Consider the following 16,983-nt stretch of genomic DNA (forward strand, 5'->3'; position numbering starts at 1 on the left):
TCTAGGTAAAAACTGCAAACTAATCTCAGTCATTGATCTAGAGAAGTTCGACGTCTCTAAAGTAAGGCAATTTAAAAAAAAATGCATGACATTTTTATAAATATATCAAACTTTGAAGTGCATCATGCATAACTACAAAGTGCATCTAATGATATGTAAAAGCGCACTCAAGAGGTTACATTTCACATATCACTACGGGTGCACTTTGTATTAATGTTCAATGTATTTTGTAGTATTAATCGGTGTGTTTTATAGTATTGGTTGATGTATTTTAAAGTTTAAAATATTTACCAAAATGTCACCGTATTTCTTTTTTAAAAAAAAAAAATTCCTTACTTTGGAGTCGTTGATCACTTTCAATTTGACGGTCAGGATGATTTTATTTTATTTTATTTTTTAAGCAACCGTTCTTATTTTATCCAATATATATACAAGAAATAGTTTACGGGGTAAAAACCATAAGGAATCGTCACTGTTTTGACAACTAATAAACTACATATAAAAGATATCATTGTATACAAATGTTTTTTGTTGTTAACTTAAATGACTGAATTATATTAAAAGTTTTTTTTTTTAATGCTACTGGCTCTATTACAATGTAGTATCCTGAGGCTCAACTCACAACCTTTCAAATGGAAGTTCAACCCGGATACCATTAGATCACATAGTCTTGGTTATTAAAAGTGTTTAGTAAACTTAATTGATGAATTAGTTCATAAAAATAAACGATTAAAAAATAATATGTTTTATTACCAAATATTTTCTTTTATATAAAGATTCCAGTGCGGTTGTTCGATTGATTAATGTGCGTGAGTTTTATACTTAATATGCGTGAGTCTTGTGCTTAATGTGTCTGAGATTTGTATTTAATATGCGTGAGTGTAATGTTAATGTGTGAGTATTGTGCCTAAGTTTTGTACTTAAGGTGTGTAAGTATTGTGCCTAAAGTATGTGAGTTTTGTGCTTAATGTGCGTGAGTGTGTACTTAATGTAAGTAGTTGTGTGAGTTGTTATTGAAACTTTAAAATGCATGAGTTTTATGCTTAATGTGCATGAGTTTTGTGCTTAAAGTGCGTGAGTAGTCGTGTGCTTAAGGTGCGTGAGTGTGTACTTAATGTGAATTGTTTTTTTAAACTTAAGGTACGTGTGTTTTTGTGATTAACATGCGTGAAACTTGTGTTTAACATGCATGAGACTTGTACTTAACATGTGTGAGGCTTGTGCTTAACATGCGTGAAGTTTGTGTGCTTAATGTGTGTTGTGTACTTTAAGTGCATCAAATTAATGTTTAATGTGCGTCCACCCGCACAGAAAGCCTCAAATGCACCTGATCCTTTCCCCATATATATATATATATATATATATATATATATATATATATATATATATATATATATATATAGAGAGAGAGAGAGAGAGAGAGAGAGAGAAGGGATCAGGTGCATTTTTTGCTTCCCATGCGGTGGATTAATGTGCGTGAGGTTTATACTTAATGTGCGTGAGTGTTATGCTTAATATGCCTGAGATTTATACTTAATGTGCGTCATGTTAATATGCGTGAGTTTTGTACTTAATTTGCCTGAGTATTGTGCTTAATATGCGTGAGATTTGTGCTTAATGTGCATGAGTAATAAGAGAATTTTCAACAATCTGGAAACATTAATCCGTGCATGAGTAATAAGAGAATTTTCAACAATCTGGAAACATTAATCCGAGGAACCTCTTGCAAACCAATCACCAGTAGATCAAATGCTCTGTTTCTTTCCACTAGTTTTTCTATGTCATCCATACTCACCTTCACCATAGCAGAATAAATCAATTAATAAATAAATAAATAAACAAATCTCAGGGAGGGGACAATGGTTACTGGGTATGGGGAAGAAGCTGATATCCATATTTTCTGCTGCATTTTACATATTCACGCACATTAAGTACAAATCTCAAGCACATTAGACACAACACTCACGCACATTAAGTACAAATCTCAAACACATTAGACACAACACTCACGCACATTAAGTACAAATCTCATGCACATTAATAACCGCACAACCGCACGAGAAGCATTCAACCGCACGAGAACTTTTCAGTATATATATATATATGTGTGTGTGTGTTAATTTAAATTAGCATTATATTTTATTACACATCAATATTAATATCAAAGGCATATCTGTTAACAATTGAGGATTCCAAGGAGCTTCGCATCCTAATTCACTTTCCAAGTGCTCTTTTGTTGAGATAACAATTGGTCAAGTAAAATAATACTCCGCAATCACAATAATAACATTGGCCAAAATTGTTACACTAATAACTAGCAAGCCACAAGCTAAGCTACCCAAAAGGATGAAAAAACCAAAAAAAAAAAAAAAAAATGGCTACTCTCAGTTCCGTAGGCCAACCCCAAAGTGAAACCTTCCTACGCGCTGGTCATTGAAGGCATATTCAAGTCTTAGAGGCCCCAAAGGAGAGTCCACGCGAATGCCAAGCCCCGCTCCATAGCCACTTCCAGGTTTTAGCCTCGCCCCAGCAGGATCGCCTAACGTGAAAACAAATGTCACAGACACAAATCATTTTCCGGGTTTCTAAACGCAAATGTAAATACGTAACTGTCAAGCAAGGGTGGAATCAATGCATACCAGGCACACTTGAGCCAGAACCGAGGTCTGTCCCGTAATCAGCAAATATCGCTCCCTCCACTGGCCCCCTCTGCAACACAGCATACAAGATTATTATGGAAAAAAATGTTAGGGATGGATCAACAGTTGAGGTTTACCCTCTTCACGGGTTCAACTGCCTTCACTTACCAGGGGAAATAAAATTTCGCCACAGCCAACCACATACGATCGACCTGAGCCAACTGCACCTTCTTCATATCCTCTAACACTGTTGGTACCACCAATAACAAAAGCTTCATGCGGAGGGAAATTACCCACAACATGACCACCAGACAAACTGCAGAAAGATCATTTAAGATGGTCGGTAATCTAAGAATGAGACACCAAATTTAACAACATATTCTAAGGATAATTGGAATATAGTTGAAAGCTGAAAGACTCCATTTAGCTACATTTCTTACTCCTATAGAAAGAGGATTACACATTTACACCAATAAATACCTTAAAAAGAACCTCACAGGACCAACAGCCAAGTCCTTCAAGGCACGAGCATTTACCCTACTGAAAACTAGCCACTCTGGCAATACAGGAATCCCCTGGTCAATGTTGAAAACCAACTGTATAAAGAAAAGGAAAACAATCTATTATGGCTTTGGCAACAAGAAATTCGAGCACGAGAGAAAAGTAATTGAAGAAACTAACCATTGAAGAACCTTTGTCACCAGAACCAGTATACATGGTCTCAAGTTTAGCAAGTAACATATCATCGTGGGTGTTGCCACTGTAGAGAAGTTGGAAACATAAGCATCAGAGAATGTGAAAATAAAAAAAATGTGAAATTAAGGTGAGGTAAGCCAACATGTCAATGATATTACCTTGCAGTAAGGGGGCTGCTATAGAAGTCCCTTATAATAGGATTCCCCTTATCATCACGAGCACCAGCACGCTACACGTTTCAGGTCAGAATACATAAATATCTAACAGAATGCAAAGGAATTTTAAAACATGAATAACATCTTTTTTTTTATATAACCGAGGATTGGCCAAGTAATTTGCTCCACAAAGGATTGGATAAAACAAAATTAAAATAAACCAAGTTAAGCACCCACATCACTCAATTTTTTAAGAACCATTAGAAAATGTGCTCTTTTTCCTTCCCTTTTTTTTACATTCTTGTTAGTGATACTCTCTATATACTTCAATGGTATGTATATACTCTATATATATCGTTTTACTTAAAATGATAGATGTCTAGTTATACCGTACTAGATATATTTATTATGGTTCTGCAACTTACTCAGAAGTCAGAACATAGTTATCAGACACCATACTGACCAGATACCTCTTGGCAAGAATAAGAAATGGTAAAGAGGATAAATGCATAAGGTGATGTAAATTAGAATTTCAGATAAACTGTTTGATTGTCTAAACCATACATGCCATGGCAGATTTATTCAACAATGACAAAATTTACTTTATTTAGGTCATTATTTCTACAATTTGTGAAATAACATAAAATTTAATAGTTTAATACAAAGAAAAAGGAGAAGAAATGAGTTAAACTGACTGTCTAAAAATGTATTTAAAGTGATTAAGACCACGAGAGCTCTTACCAAGTTTCATCACTAATAGATTTAAATCATAGAATCATATATAAAATAAAAATAAACAAAAAAAAAAAAAATCTTTTCTATGATTTCAACTTAAGTTTACCCAAGAACAATCAGGGAAGACAAATATTAAAAGCATCAAATGGATATTATGCATCTATAGACTACCTGAAAATTAATGCCAGCAGTTGCATTCCACTTCGGCCTAAATGGGCGGCTGTATTCTATCCCAGCTGTTACACGTCCTATAGTCAGACTACTATTGTCTGGTTGGTTTCCATGAACAAGTGTGCCAGGTGTTCTCGAATTCTAGGTACAACATGAAATAGAAATCAGTTTGTAATGATGTAAATGAAAATTATAGTATTGAACCATATAATACCTGAACCATGATTGATCTTGACGTTCTCTTATCATCTCCTTCAATCCATGGGTCTATGTATTTTATCCTATATATTGAGTCAATCTGCCCCCTCTCTAGTGACAAATTGAGTTTCTGGTTTCTCCCAAAAAGATTCTTATGGTAAATGGCACAGCTGCATTTTTTAAAAAATCCATGAGCATAACCTTGGAAGTAAAACTACTTGAACAAGACTGGTGGTGGAACTATGCAAGTTTAAGAGGGAAAGATATTCAGCAAGCAATATTGTTGGACTAAGTTTCATGCAAATTGAAAAACAAAAAATTTAGACCTTTTGCTACAAGGTCTTAGGTAAAGCATAAAAGTTTATTAAGATCCTGCCAAATCATAAAGAATCCAGAATTGTGGACATCAAAAAGTTGATGATGAAGAAAGAAATTGATGGAATTTCATGTAAAAATTGCACAAATGCAAATATTGGATAAGCTTGAACACTTGGTTGATCAAAAAACTCACAACATATAGCAAATGGTAAAACTTAAAATGGGTCAAAATAACACATGAGACTAATAATTCGACACCAATTACCTTCCAATTAATCCAGCAAGCGGCCCATTTGTTATCCTATGGATTGAAGGATTGAAAGATAAATAAGTTAATAGCTCTGAACAAAAATGTTTTTTCCAAAACATAGTAGTTTTCAGTAAAATATATCACATACCCACTTGAAATTCCGCCACCAGCAGTAATACCTCTAGCACTCTTACGCTCAACAAGATTCATTGTCAGATCAACCTTTCCAGTATCTGTTACATATCAATATGTTAACCTCAAAAAGAAATAGTACAATTTAATTGTACATAGACTGCTGCTATAGCAAGATAATACACATGAGGTTTTAGGTGAACTACCTCCTGCAGGTTGGGGAATGATGCTAACATCTTCCATAATTCCCATTGCCAGCACAGTCTCAACATCTCTTTTCCCCTGAAGTGCACTGTATACCTATATTATGGTAATAAGCAGTTCAATAAAAAATAATTAATACAGTGAAAAAATATCTTACAGAAGAGGGTCCAGGAAAACATGTACCTGTCCTTTCTTGGTTAAAAGTTGCCGAAGTATAGTTTCAGGTTTTGTTTTTCCAGCAGTTGGTTCACCCCTGGTGAAACAATGAATAAATCATACAAGAAATATGAAAAGTGGCACTATTTGCTTAAATACAGTCATTTTATAGATCCTTACGTCCTATCAACAAAACGTATGTTTATGTTGTTGACTTCAGCTTCTGAAACTTGTAACTTAAGAATACCTCCTGAAAAAATCTCAATACCTGACACCTAAAGAGAACAAGAAAGAGAAACACAAATCAAACTTTAAGGCCAAAATAAGACTTGAGACGGATTTCATTTCACATCATGGAGGTAACAGGAAATAGAATACTACAGTTCTACAGCGGATCAATAGCTAACCATGCCAATGAGACCACGGTCCATGTACCAACCATTGATTGAGCTAATTATTTCATCTAAGCGTCTAATGTTAACAGTTTTCCCTGCATCACTTGACAACAACATAAAGGATATAAGCATGAAATAATAATAGCTAGGTAAGACAATTAAAGATAAACATAAATGAACAGAAGTAAATGAATAAGTATGTGGATGATTAACAATAGAAAGGAAAACATACCATATCCATCACGAAAAGCATCTTCTACAAACTTTGTTGGAAGAACATTGGCTCCTTCACACACCAACCCTTGAAACTCTTGGTTTGGTTCTACCTTGTGGCAAAAGATACTGATATGAGAAATAGTAGCATCACTCAACAAGTAAACATTATATTTTCTACCCCTTCTATTAGGAAATTCACCTAAAGAAATAAAAGGAGTACTGAAGATGCATTTCTTATTACACTTTCATGCATTCAAGGCTTCCAAACTTTGCAGCAGCATAGAAAGGACTATTCAAAAACTTATCATGAACAAAAAATGTAATCACAAATACCAGTAATTTGATACTGAGTACAAACAAACATCACTAGACAAGTATTAAATAACAAATTACACATATGCAGCTTGAAAAATATATGCATATAAAGCAAATATCCTGATAGATTGCATATCAAGGTTTTCCCAACAATTTACAATATGATAATAGCAATGAGTAAAATAGCAGCTGTCCTATTATTGTCTGGTATTACTGTCACCAGTAAGTGCTGAAAACAAGCATCTAAACTGAAACGAATTTGCAAGGCAGATTGACCTTAAATCATCACAACCATGGAAAATGATCTAATAGAATAGTCTAACAATAAATTACAAACACCCAAAAGCATTAAGTAATCTTAAGATACATATTGTGATTTAGACCAATGCAAGAATGCAATTCCATCTACCACCAGTAAATGTAAACTTTACACAGCAAGAGTTCCCAGTTTCTTTTTTAGCATATTTCATCTCAGTTAATTTTAGAAAGATAAAAATAAGGAAATGATGACAGCCAAAATGGAATCCCTAGATATCACAAGATTTCTATTTCACTCTTCCTTAGTCTTTTCCACCATTCCTGTATCAGACTCCCAGTAGTTTGTCCCCAAATTTCAAATCCTATAGCTCCTTGTTTAAAGCCTATAAAATCTCCTTTTCCATGGAAAATAAAATAAATGTTTCATCAAGATTAAGGATACATCACTGATCACCCAAAACCATTACCCCTGAAAACATTGCATAGAACAAAAGTTTTCCATTTCCAAGTCAACTCCTTTATCAAACTAAAGGTCATTTCATCAACCTAACCCCAACTCTCTATGCACATTGCATAGTGCACAGTGCACACTTCCATACACGTATATATACCACGAATAAAACATACAAAGTATGTAACTTTAGATTAATCCAATGAAGAGCATACGTAATAAATATATTCCGGAAGTACCTGAAAAACCAATTGAATCCCATCTCTGGTATCAACAGCGACGGGCATGCAAGAGCAGAAGTACCCACTGGCAACGATCCTATGCACATCTTCCTGGACCTCCTGGACAGTTAGGGCCGAGTTTGGTCGGCAAGCCTTAAGAGCATTGAGAGCTTCAGCCTCCAAATCCTTCCTCTCAAGCTCCTCACCGTCCTTGCTCCTCACCAACACCTCACTTATCAGCACCCTCTCCTCCCTCGCACTCTTGGGTGGCACCGGCTGAGTCGCCGGAAAGTCAGCATCAGTTTCCCGAGTCTGGGCCAGCGACAGTGAGGAGCAGCACAGGAGAGGGAATTGGGGGTTGGAATTGAACCTTTTGAGGGTTTTGTGAAATGGGAATTTCAGGAATTCGGTGAGCACACTCTGCGGGTTGAAATTTGGGGCAAATGGGTTTGGGAGCTTGGGAAGTTTGCTGAGGGTAAGATGGAGGGTAGATAGTAGAGGGTTAGGGGTGCGGGACTGGGACGGAAAAGAGAATGGAGGGAGTTTGATAGAGGAAGATGTGAATATGACGTCGCTTTTTCTCTCCATTGTTGAGAATCCCTTAAACTCTGCGACGAAATTTTGGTCCTGCAATTCCTAAAGGCGCCGCCGCGACAGAGGTGTGTTGCTGACAGTATAGACAGTAGAGTGCTGAGTGAGAGGAAAAGGATGATCGATCACCGATGAATCGATGATGGCCGGATTTACGAAATTACGGGTCGAGCGGGCCCAGTTTAAGATTTGGGTTTCTCTGTTTGTAATTTTAAGTTGGGCCCATAATAATTCTAGGGATTGTTATAGTCCGCAAATTATGCCCTGAACCCGTGTCCACCATGTATTGTGGACACGAGTCCAAAACGACGTTGTTTTCAGGAAAAACGCGTCATTCTAGTTTTAAAAAAAAATTGATTTTTTCTTGCCGTTAACGGCATTATTCATTTGTGGGATTATGAATGTACAGTTATGCCGTTATGAATGTACAGTGTAATTATGAATGTACAGTTATAGAATTATGAAATTATGAACACAGAGCTTTGACATTATTAACTTACAATTTTGAACATATAGTGATAAAATTATGAACATAGAGCTCAAAAATTGTGAACATAGAGTTTCGAAAATTATGAATGTACAGTTATAGAGTTATGAATGTACAGTTATGGGATTATGAATGTACAGTTATTGAATTATGAACACAGAGCTCTGACATTATGAACTTACAATTATAAACATACAGTGATAAAATTATGAACATAGAGCTCTAAAATTGTGAACATAGAGTTTCGAAAATTATGAATTTACAGTTATTGAATTATGAATGTACAGTTACCGAATTATGAATGTACAGTTATGAAATTTTGAACATAGAACTCTGACATTATGAACATATAGTGATAAAATTATGAACATATGCTCCTATAACGAAGCGGTCTGAAATTTAAAAAAAAAAAAAAAAAAAAAAAAAAAAAAAAAAAAAAAAGTGGAAGATAACGGTGCCACTAACGGCACCGTTACCGTGTCAACACTGTAGGCTGGACACGGGTCCACAGCATAACGATTGGTTATAGTCCACATTTGCAAATTAATTTTTTTTTCTTTTAATACAAACAAAATTAATATATAAAAATGTATCATTACCACTACCGCTACCACGTCACCACCACCACTACCACATAATAATAATAATAATAATAATAATAATAATAATAATAATAATAATAATAATAATATCAATATTATTATTATTATTATTATTATTATTATTATTATTATTTTATAATAAATATATTGTTCATTTTCAAGAAAACGAAACAAATAAAAAAGTTATGAATAAGGATTAAATAGACCCTTGAACTATTGATGAAAGTGCAATTAGCTCCCTCAATTACAAAACGCTTCAGTTAGGCACTTAAATCTTTTTAAAAAATACAATTAGACCTTTTTACAAGTTATCATCAAATAATTGGTTAAAATTAGTTGACTTGACATCCACATGAATCCTAAATGCTGACATGTAATATATTTAAATAATTAAATAATTTTTTTTTAATTATTAGATGCCATGGCAGCTTGGTAGCCAACCACACTGCCATGGTAACGTTGTCTTCTTCCAGTTTGGAAGAACTGGAAGAAGACGCTTCATCTTCATCCATACTGTAAGACGATGTGTGAGCTTCCATGACAACGTTTATGGAAAAATAGACAAAAGTAATCAAACAAAATAACAAAATAAAATAAGTAACAGCCGGCAAGTAATTTGTCATTTGGTATTCTTCTTATTCCCAGAATTTATCACTTCATCCTTCTTCTTTCTTGATTACAAATTCTGTCATTGGGCCATGACATAGGCCCGGGGCAGGATATATATATATATATATAAAAAAAAAAAAAAAAACAGGGGCAACTCGGTCCTAGGTGAAAGGCGAAGCCGCCCTGTGGCACCGTTTACTTTTCAGGCGGCCTGGCTCACTAGACCCGACATTCACGACGTGGTCCACCGAACTTGGAGGACTGACCGGGGTTTCATTGAAAACACTAAAATCTTGGCTACGGAGCTATCCACCTGGAACAAAGAGTTGTTTGGAAACATTTCAGACGCAAGAAGATTCTTCTGTCTCGACTCAGTGGCATCCAGAAGGTCCAGGCTCACAGGTACCACAGGGGCCTTGCTAGTCTCGAAACGAAGTTAAAAGCTGAGCTTGAAATGACCCTGCACCAAGAAGAATTGTTATGGTACCAAAAATCCAGGGAGGAATGGATTAGCTCTGGAGATAGGAATACAACATACTACCATGCGGCGGCCACAGTGCGCAAGTCACGCAGTTCGGTACATCGGCTCTTGGATGACAATGGCGTATGGATCTCGGACGCCTCTGAAATGCGCTCTCATGTACGAAATTTCTACTCCCAGCTGTTCTTGGGGGAGTCCAATGGGATCCTAGGAGGAGGCTTGCATGCGAACTTTCCTCGCCTTAGAGAGATTGATTGGGCTTGTTTTAACAGGGCAGTGTCAAAAGAAGAGGTCCATAATGCTTTAAAAGATATGAAGCCGTTCAATGCACCGGGACCGGATGGCTTTCAAGCTGGTTTTTACCAACATATGTGGCCGGAAACGGGGGATGATGTTTTCAGACTGGTTCAACAGGCTTTCTTAACAGGGGTCCTTCCGGAGGGGCTGAATGATACTCTTATAGCCCTGATTCCTAAGGTGAAGGGTCCGGAGACCATCAAGCAATTCAGACCCATTAGTCTCTGCAATGTCAGTTACAAGATCATCACCAAGACTATCACGAACCGTCTCAAGTTGATCCTCCCAAAGATTGTGGGACCGTACCAAAGCTCGTTCGTACCAGGACGTCAAATCACGGACAACGTCCTTATTTTTCAGGAAGTCATGCACACTATGCGAGGGAAACAAGGTGCGAAAGGGTATATGGCGATCAAACTGGACCTGGAAAAAACGTATGATCGCCTATCCTGGGACTTCATTCAAGATACGTTGGAACAAGCTGGCTTCACCGGACTGCTTAAAGACCTCATGATGACATGTATCCGAATGCCCACGCTGTCTATCCTTTGGGGCGGGGAAAGATTGGAGCCAATTCGCCCCACCCGGGGCATTAGGCAGGGGGACGCTATGTCGCCGGCTATCTTTGTTTTGTGTATGGAACGGCTCAGCCAGTTAATTACCTCTGCAGTTGAGAATCAGGTTTGGAAAGGTATAAAGCTTGCTTCTAATGGGCCCGTTCTAACTCATTTATGTTTCGCAGATGACATGGTGCTATTCACGAAGGCGTCAGTGGCGCAGGTCGAGGTGGTAAAGAACGTTTTGGACAGATTTTGTGCGGCTTCAGGGCAGCGCATAAGCCTTAATAAGTCCCAGGTGCTATTTTCAAAAAACACGGCGCCGGGGCTGGCAGACGACCTCACAAGGCGATTGAATATTGCAAGAACGATGGACTTTGGGAAGTATCTAGGGGTGCCGGCAATCCACGGTCGGGTCACGTGCAATACCTTCTCCGATTTACTGACTAGAATCAACTCCCGTCTGGAAGGATGGAAAGCAAAGAATTTATCTTTGGCAGGGCGTGTGGTTTTGGCCAAATCAGTGCTGAATGCCATCCCGATCTACACGATGCAAACCACGGCGCTCCCCAAGAGTTTGTGCTTGGAAATCGAGAAACGAATGAGGAAATTCATTTGGGGCGGAAACGACACGGTAAACAAAATGAGCCTGGCTAACTGGGATTTGGTTACCACCGCGAAAGAAGCGGGTGGGTTGGGACTCTTGCGGCTTTGCGATATGAATAGGGCATGCATGGTTAAACTAGCCTGGCGTATTAAAAATGATAGTGAGAGCTTGTGGGCACGGGTCATGACCACGAAGTACAGGTGTCCTATAGGAACGCAACAAGTTACGCAGGGAAGGAAAGGGGTTTCAAATGCTTGGAGAGGTATTGCTGAGGCCTGGGATTTTATGACTGAGCATCTTACTCACGTCGTCCGGAATGGAATGGACACGCAATTCTGGATTGGGAAGTGGATTTCACCGGAGCCTCTATATGTGCAGCTGCGAACGCAATTGGCTCTGCCGGACCTTTACGCACCAGTTAGGGATTATTGGGACGAAATGCGGGGCTGGAAATGGGAATTGCTTGAGGATGCCCTCCCAACAGAGATGAAAGCACGCCTCGCCAGTTTCGTTCTCACGGAAGAACACGTGCCGGATGCCTTAGGATGGGACCTTGATCCCAAAGGAATGTTCACTGTGCGATCAGCTTACAGTGCAATTGTGAATGGTCCTATAGACAATACTGATGGAAGCTGGAAGAAAATGTGGCGTATACGCGTGCCCGCCAGAATTTGCATGTTCTTGTGGCTAGTTCTCCACGGAAAGATTTTGACGAATGCGGAAAGAGCACGCCGTAAGTTGACATCTAATCCTTTTTGTTTTCGATGTGCAGGTCACCCGGAGGATTTGAATCACTTGTTTAGAACGTGCCCGGCAGCGAAACAGGTTTGGAATGCAGCACTCACAAGCAGAACGCGCGAACGTTTAGACACTTTGCCCTGGGATGTTTGGCTAGAGACGAATCTACGGGGTAACGGAATGAATGGTTTCAGTGATCATTGGCGGGAGAGCTTCTGCATTCGACTTTGGTGGCTGTGGCGCTGGCGGAATGATGAGATCTTCAAGCAGCAGTCTAGAACCTTGGGGCAGAAGCTCGAGTGGATTGCGAATTACGAATTGGAGGTCCTGGCCGCTTATTCGAAGCGGATTCACCCGGAGAAGGGAACGGAAAATCACACGCCTGACCAAGTGCGATGGCGGAAACCAGCAAGGGGTTGGGTGAAGCTGAATATTGACGGTTGTTGCAAAGCCAAAGACATGGCCGGCTGTGGGGGTTTGCTCCGCGATGAAAACGGAACATGGCTGACTGGCTTTACATGCAACATTGGACGCTGCAGTGCTTATGAGGCAGAGCTATGGGGGATGTTACATGGTTTGTGCATGGCGAGACGGAGAGGCATTACAAAATTAATAGCTGAGAGTGACTCGGCGCAGCTGATTAGTGACTTACGACCGAAGAGTGCCACAAGCGACGTCACCAATAACCTCCTCTGGCGATGCATGCGGGAGGCCAGTGCCTTCAGCGAGATTACCTTTGAGCATACTTTCAGGGAAGGAAACATAGTGGCAGATATGATCGCCGCGACAGCTCTTGATCATCAGATTGGTTACCGCGACCTCTCGGAGCCGCCGCTAGCTCTTTGCGAAAGCCTCAAGCTCGATCAATTGGAGGCGGGGACTCGTCGTCACCACTGAGTTCCCCGGGTTTTTGCCCTCTTTCAGATACAAAAAAAAAAAAAAAAAAAAAAACTATTTCATGCCTAAAATTAAAATTAAATAAAGAAAAAATTATTAATATCAATAACTTTAAATAAGATTAACAAGTTTTTAACAATTTTACATATACAACAATAATTATGAAAAAAATTCTAGGTGTTTTCCTTAATGCAAAATAATAAATAATCGCATAAGTGTCTTCATAAATAAATAATATTATTTATAAAAATGAATAAATAATTTAAAATCTAGTAAACTTATAAACAATAACATTGTTATCATAATAAATAATAAATTAATTATTATTAAAAAATTTATAAAGTAATAATTACAAACATATGTGAAGTTAAAAATCTTTTTTGACTAGGAGCAAGAGATTAAAATATGTCAAAACGCAATAAAAAAAAATGTAAAAAGATATGAAACATAATTATCTAGATAAAATAATTTGAACATAAAGCATATTATAAATCACACATCTTCTATATTATTTATATGATTTTTATAAATACTTTTTCTTTTAAATAGATAAATTTCAAACTTTTTTAGAATAATTTGAATACAATGACACATGATAGAAGCTTCTATATTACATTGATGAGATATTCATAAAAATTTACGGAGTAAATTATCTTTTAATTTTTTTTTTTATAATTCAATCTTAAAATATATCATATAACTCCCTCCGTCCTACTTTTAGGTGTCTTGTTTGGTTAACATGAGTTGATTGAAATTTTTTTAATTCAATTTTTCATAATATGTTTAGTATAAGTATATAAAAATTTATAAATTTAAAAAATGCATAAAAAAATTAAAATAAAAATTTATATCTTTAATATAAAAAATTTTCATAATATGTATAGTATAAATATATGAAAATTTATATATTCAAAAACTACATTAAAAATACTACTCCGTATTAAACACAAAAATCAATAAAAATAAATTTTTAAAATATAAGCAAAGAAATAAAGTTGAGGAATTCTAAATTGTGAAGGGAAGGATTGGATCACCGGCCTTTGGTTAAATGAGGTTAAAATTTAAGTATCGTACTAACCAAGCTAATTCACTTTACTATAAAGCAATTGTATATAAATTTTTTATACTCAATACATATAGACTATATATATCAGATAGGAATAAGGTTCAAATTGGCCACTGAACGTAACATGAAAATGCAATTAGGCCACTGAACGAAAAAGAAGTGCAATTAGGCCATTGAACACTCAAAAAATGTGCAATTAGGCCACTGAACTCTCCAAACGTATGCAATTTTACCGGATAGCAGGTTACCATCAATTTTAGCAGGTTACCTGCTTACGTGGCAGCTTAGTTGGCATTTTTAATAATTTTTAAATAATTTTTAATAATTAATTTTAATAATAAATTTTATAAAAAAATTGGAAAAAATTAAATAAAAAAATAAAATAAAGTCGTTTTTATTTTTAAAAAATTTTTTTTAATAAAAAGTTATTATTAACTTTTATTAAAAATTAATTAAAATTTATTAAAAATGCCAACTCAGATGCCACGTAAGCAGATAACCTGCTAAAATTGAGGGTAACCTGCTATCAGGTGAAATTGCACATTTTTGGAGTGTTCAGTGGCCTAATTGCACTTTTTTTTCGTTCAGTGGCCTAATTGCATTTTCAGGTTACGTTCAGTGGCCAATTTGAACCTTATTCCTATAAGATATAGGATGGGACCCTCCCCCAAGCATGGGCCCTGGACAAGGGCCCAACCTGCCCTTGCCCCAGGACCGGCCCTGCAAACTATAAGAAGATAACACTACCATGACAGTCAATAATTTTTGTAAAAAAGGTATTCTTCCGAATTGGAAGAAGACAACACTGCCATGGCAGCTTGGTTGGCTACCAAAGTACAAAGCTTCCATGGCAGCCAATAACTAAAAAAAAAAATTATTTAAATATATTACATGTCAACATTTAGGGTGTGTTTGGAAACCTGGAAAATGAGTTCTGGAAATCATTTTCCAAGTTTTCATTGTTTGGATGTGCCTGGAAAATCAAGTCAACGGAAATCATTTTCCGTTGACTTTGGGAAATAAGCTTGTTTTGGAGGAAAATGACTTCCCCTTTTTTTGGGGGGAAGTCATTTTCCAACTTTTACACCAACATCACACCACCATCAACATCTTCAACATCATACCACCACCACCTCACTACCACCATCACCACCACTACTGCCGCCGCCACCACACCACCACCGCAACCACTACCACTACTACCACCAACACCATACCACCACCACCACCGCAACCACCGCAACCACTACCACCACCACCACCACCACCGAAACCACTACCACCACCAACACCATACCACCACCACCACCACCACCGCAACCAACGTCACCGCCACCACCACCACCATACCACCGCCACCACGCCACCACCACTACCACCACCACCGCCACCACTACCACCACCATACCACCGTAACCACCGTCGCCGCTACCACAACCACCATCACACCACCACCACTACCGCCGCCACCATACCACCGCAACCACCGTCGCCGCCACCACCACCATACCACCGCCGCCGCCGCCGCCGCCACCACCATACCACCGCCACCACCACCATCACACCACCGCCGCCGCCACCACCACCACCATACCACCGCAAAAACCGCCACTGTCACCACCACCACTGCCACCACCAGTTATTATTATTATATAACAAATAACACCACTACCACTACACCACCACCACAATAATATTTTTTTTTATATATTATTACTTATTTTTTATTATATTTAAAATTATTATTATATTATTATATATTATTATTATACATGTTGTAATATTCTAAATAAAATAATTAAAATATTTAATTTATACAATTCTACTTATTTTCCAGAAAATGAACCAAACACACAAAAATAGTTTTCCAGAATGCAACCAAACATCGGAAAGGAAAATGCTTTCCGGAAAATGACTCATTTTCTAGAAAACATTTTCCAGAAGTCATTTTCATACTTTCCAAACGGACCCTTAGGATATATGTAGATGGCAAATTGGTTAATTTTAACTCATTACCTGATGGTAACTACTTGTAAAAAGAACTAATTGCATTTTTTTAAAATTTATGTGCCTAAATTGAAGTTTTTTGTAGTTGAAGGAGCTAATTACACTTTCATTTCATCAACAGTTCAAAGGGTCTATTTGACCCTTATCCCAAAAAATTATAATTCTTAACTTTCAGCAAAATATAAAAAATATAAAGTATTTTCTAAATAATATATTATTTTATAAAAATTATTATTATTTTTTCAAATTTGTAAAAGGACCCTAAAATATTTTGCTAATCTAAATTGGCAGAAACAAGATCCCACAAAACGACTTCATGATCTAGTCAATATGTACTATGGCTAACATTGATGTTGCTAACATTTCTTCTACCCATTTTGAATCTTAGGGCAATCCCATTTGTAGATTTTAGGAGATTTTTTTAGAAGTAAAAATTGTGAATGATTTTTTAACAAATGGGGAGTTGGATGTTTGGTAATTTTATCTCCTGCAAGTAGGGTTGCAAAAATCGTGAAATCGGCGCCTAGGCGCTAG

The 16,983-nt window shown here is 37.2% G+C and overlaps 1 protein-coding gene and 1 long non-coding RNA gene across 2 annotated transcripts; one reads left to right on the forward strand and one right to left on the reverse strand.

Annotated features, from left to right (window-relative positions):
* The first annotated feature begins 992 nt into the window (after positions 1–992).
* LOC109154583 lies at positions 993–9,888 on the forward strand. The gene is made up of 3 exons (XR_002049748.1): positions 993–1,002; positions 4,866–4,876; positions 9,803–9,888. It is a non-coding gene; the product is annotated as an uncharacterized LOC109154583 (long non-coding RNA).
* Positions 2,156–8,233, reverse strand: LOC109154582 (outer envelope protein 80, chloroplastic-like). Its single transcript, XM_019302368.1, has 16 exons — positions 7,529–8,233; positions 6,282–6,375; positions 6,062–6,144; positions 5,835–5,929; positions 5,682–5,751; positions 5,501–5,594; positions 5,311–5,395; positions 5,178–5,213; positions 4,611–4,764; positions 4,397–4,537; positions 3,494–3,564; positions 3,321–3,399; positions 3,120–3,235; positions 2,808–2,955; positions 2,640–2,709; positions 2,156–2,539 (listed from the first exon to the last, which is right to left on the reverse strand). The coding sequence occupies exons 1-16, from the start codon at positions 8,096–8,098 to the stop codon at positions 2,385–2,387; spliced, it is 2,061 nt and encodes a 686-aa protein (XP_019157913.1). The 5' UTR covers positions 8,099–8,233; the 3' UTR covers positions 2,156–2,384.
* Positions 9,889–16,983: the final 7,095 nt, after the last annotated feature.

The sequence above is a fragment of the Ipomoea nil genome, unplaced genomic scaffold, assembly GCF_001879475.1.
Source record: "Ipomoea nil cultivar Tokyo-kokei standard unplaced genomic scaffold, Asagao_1.1 scaffold2647, whole genome shotgun sequence".
In the NCBI taxonomy this organism is placed as follows: Eukaryota; Viridiplantae; Streptophyta; class Magnoliopsida; order Solanales; family Convolvulaceae; genus Ipomoea; species Ipomoea nil.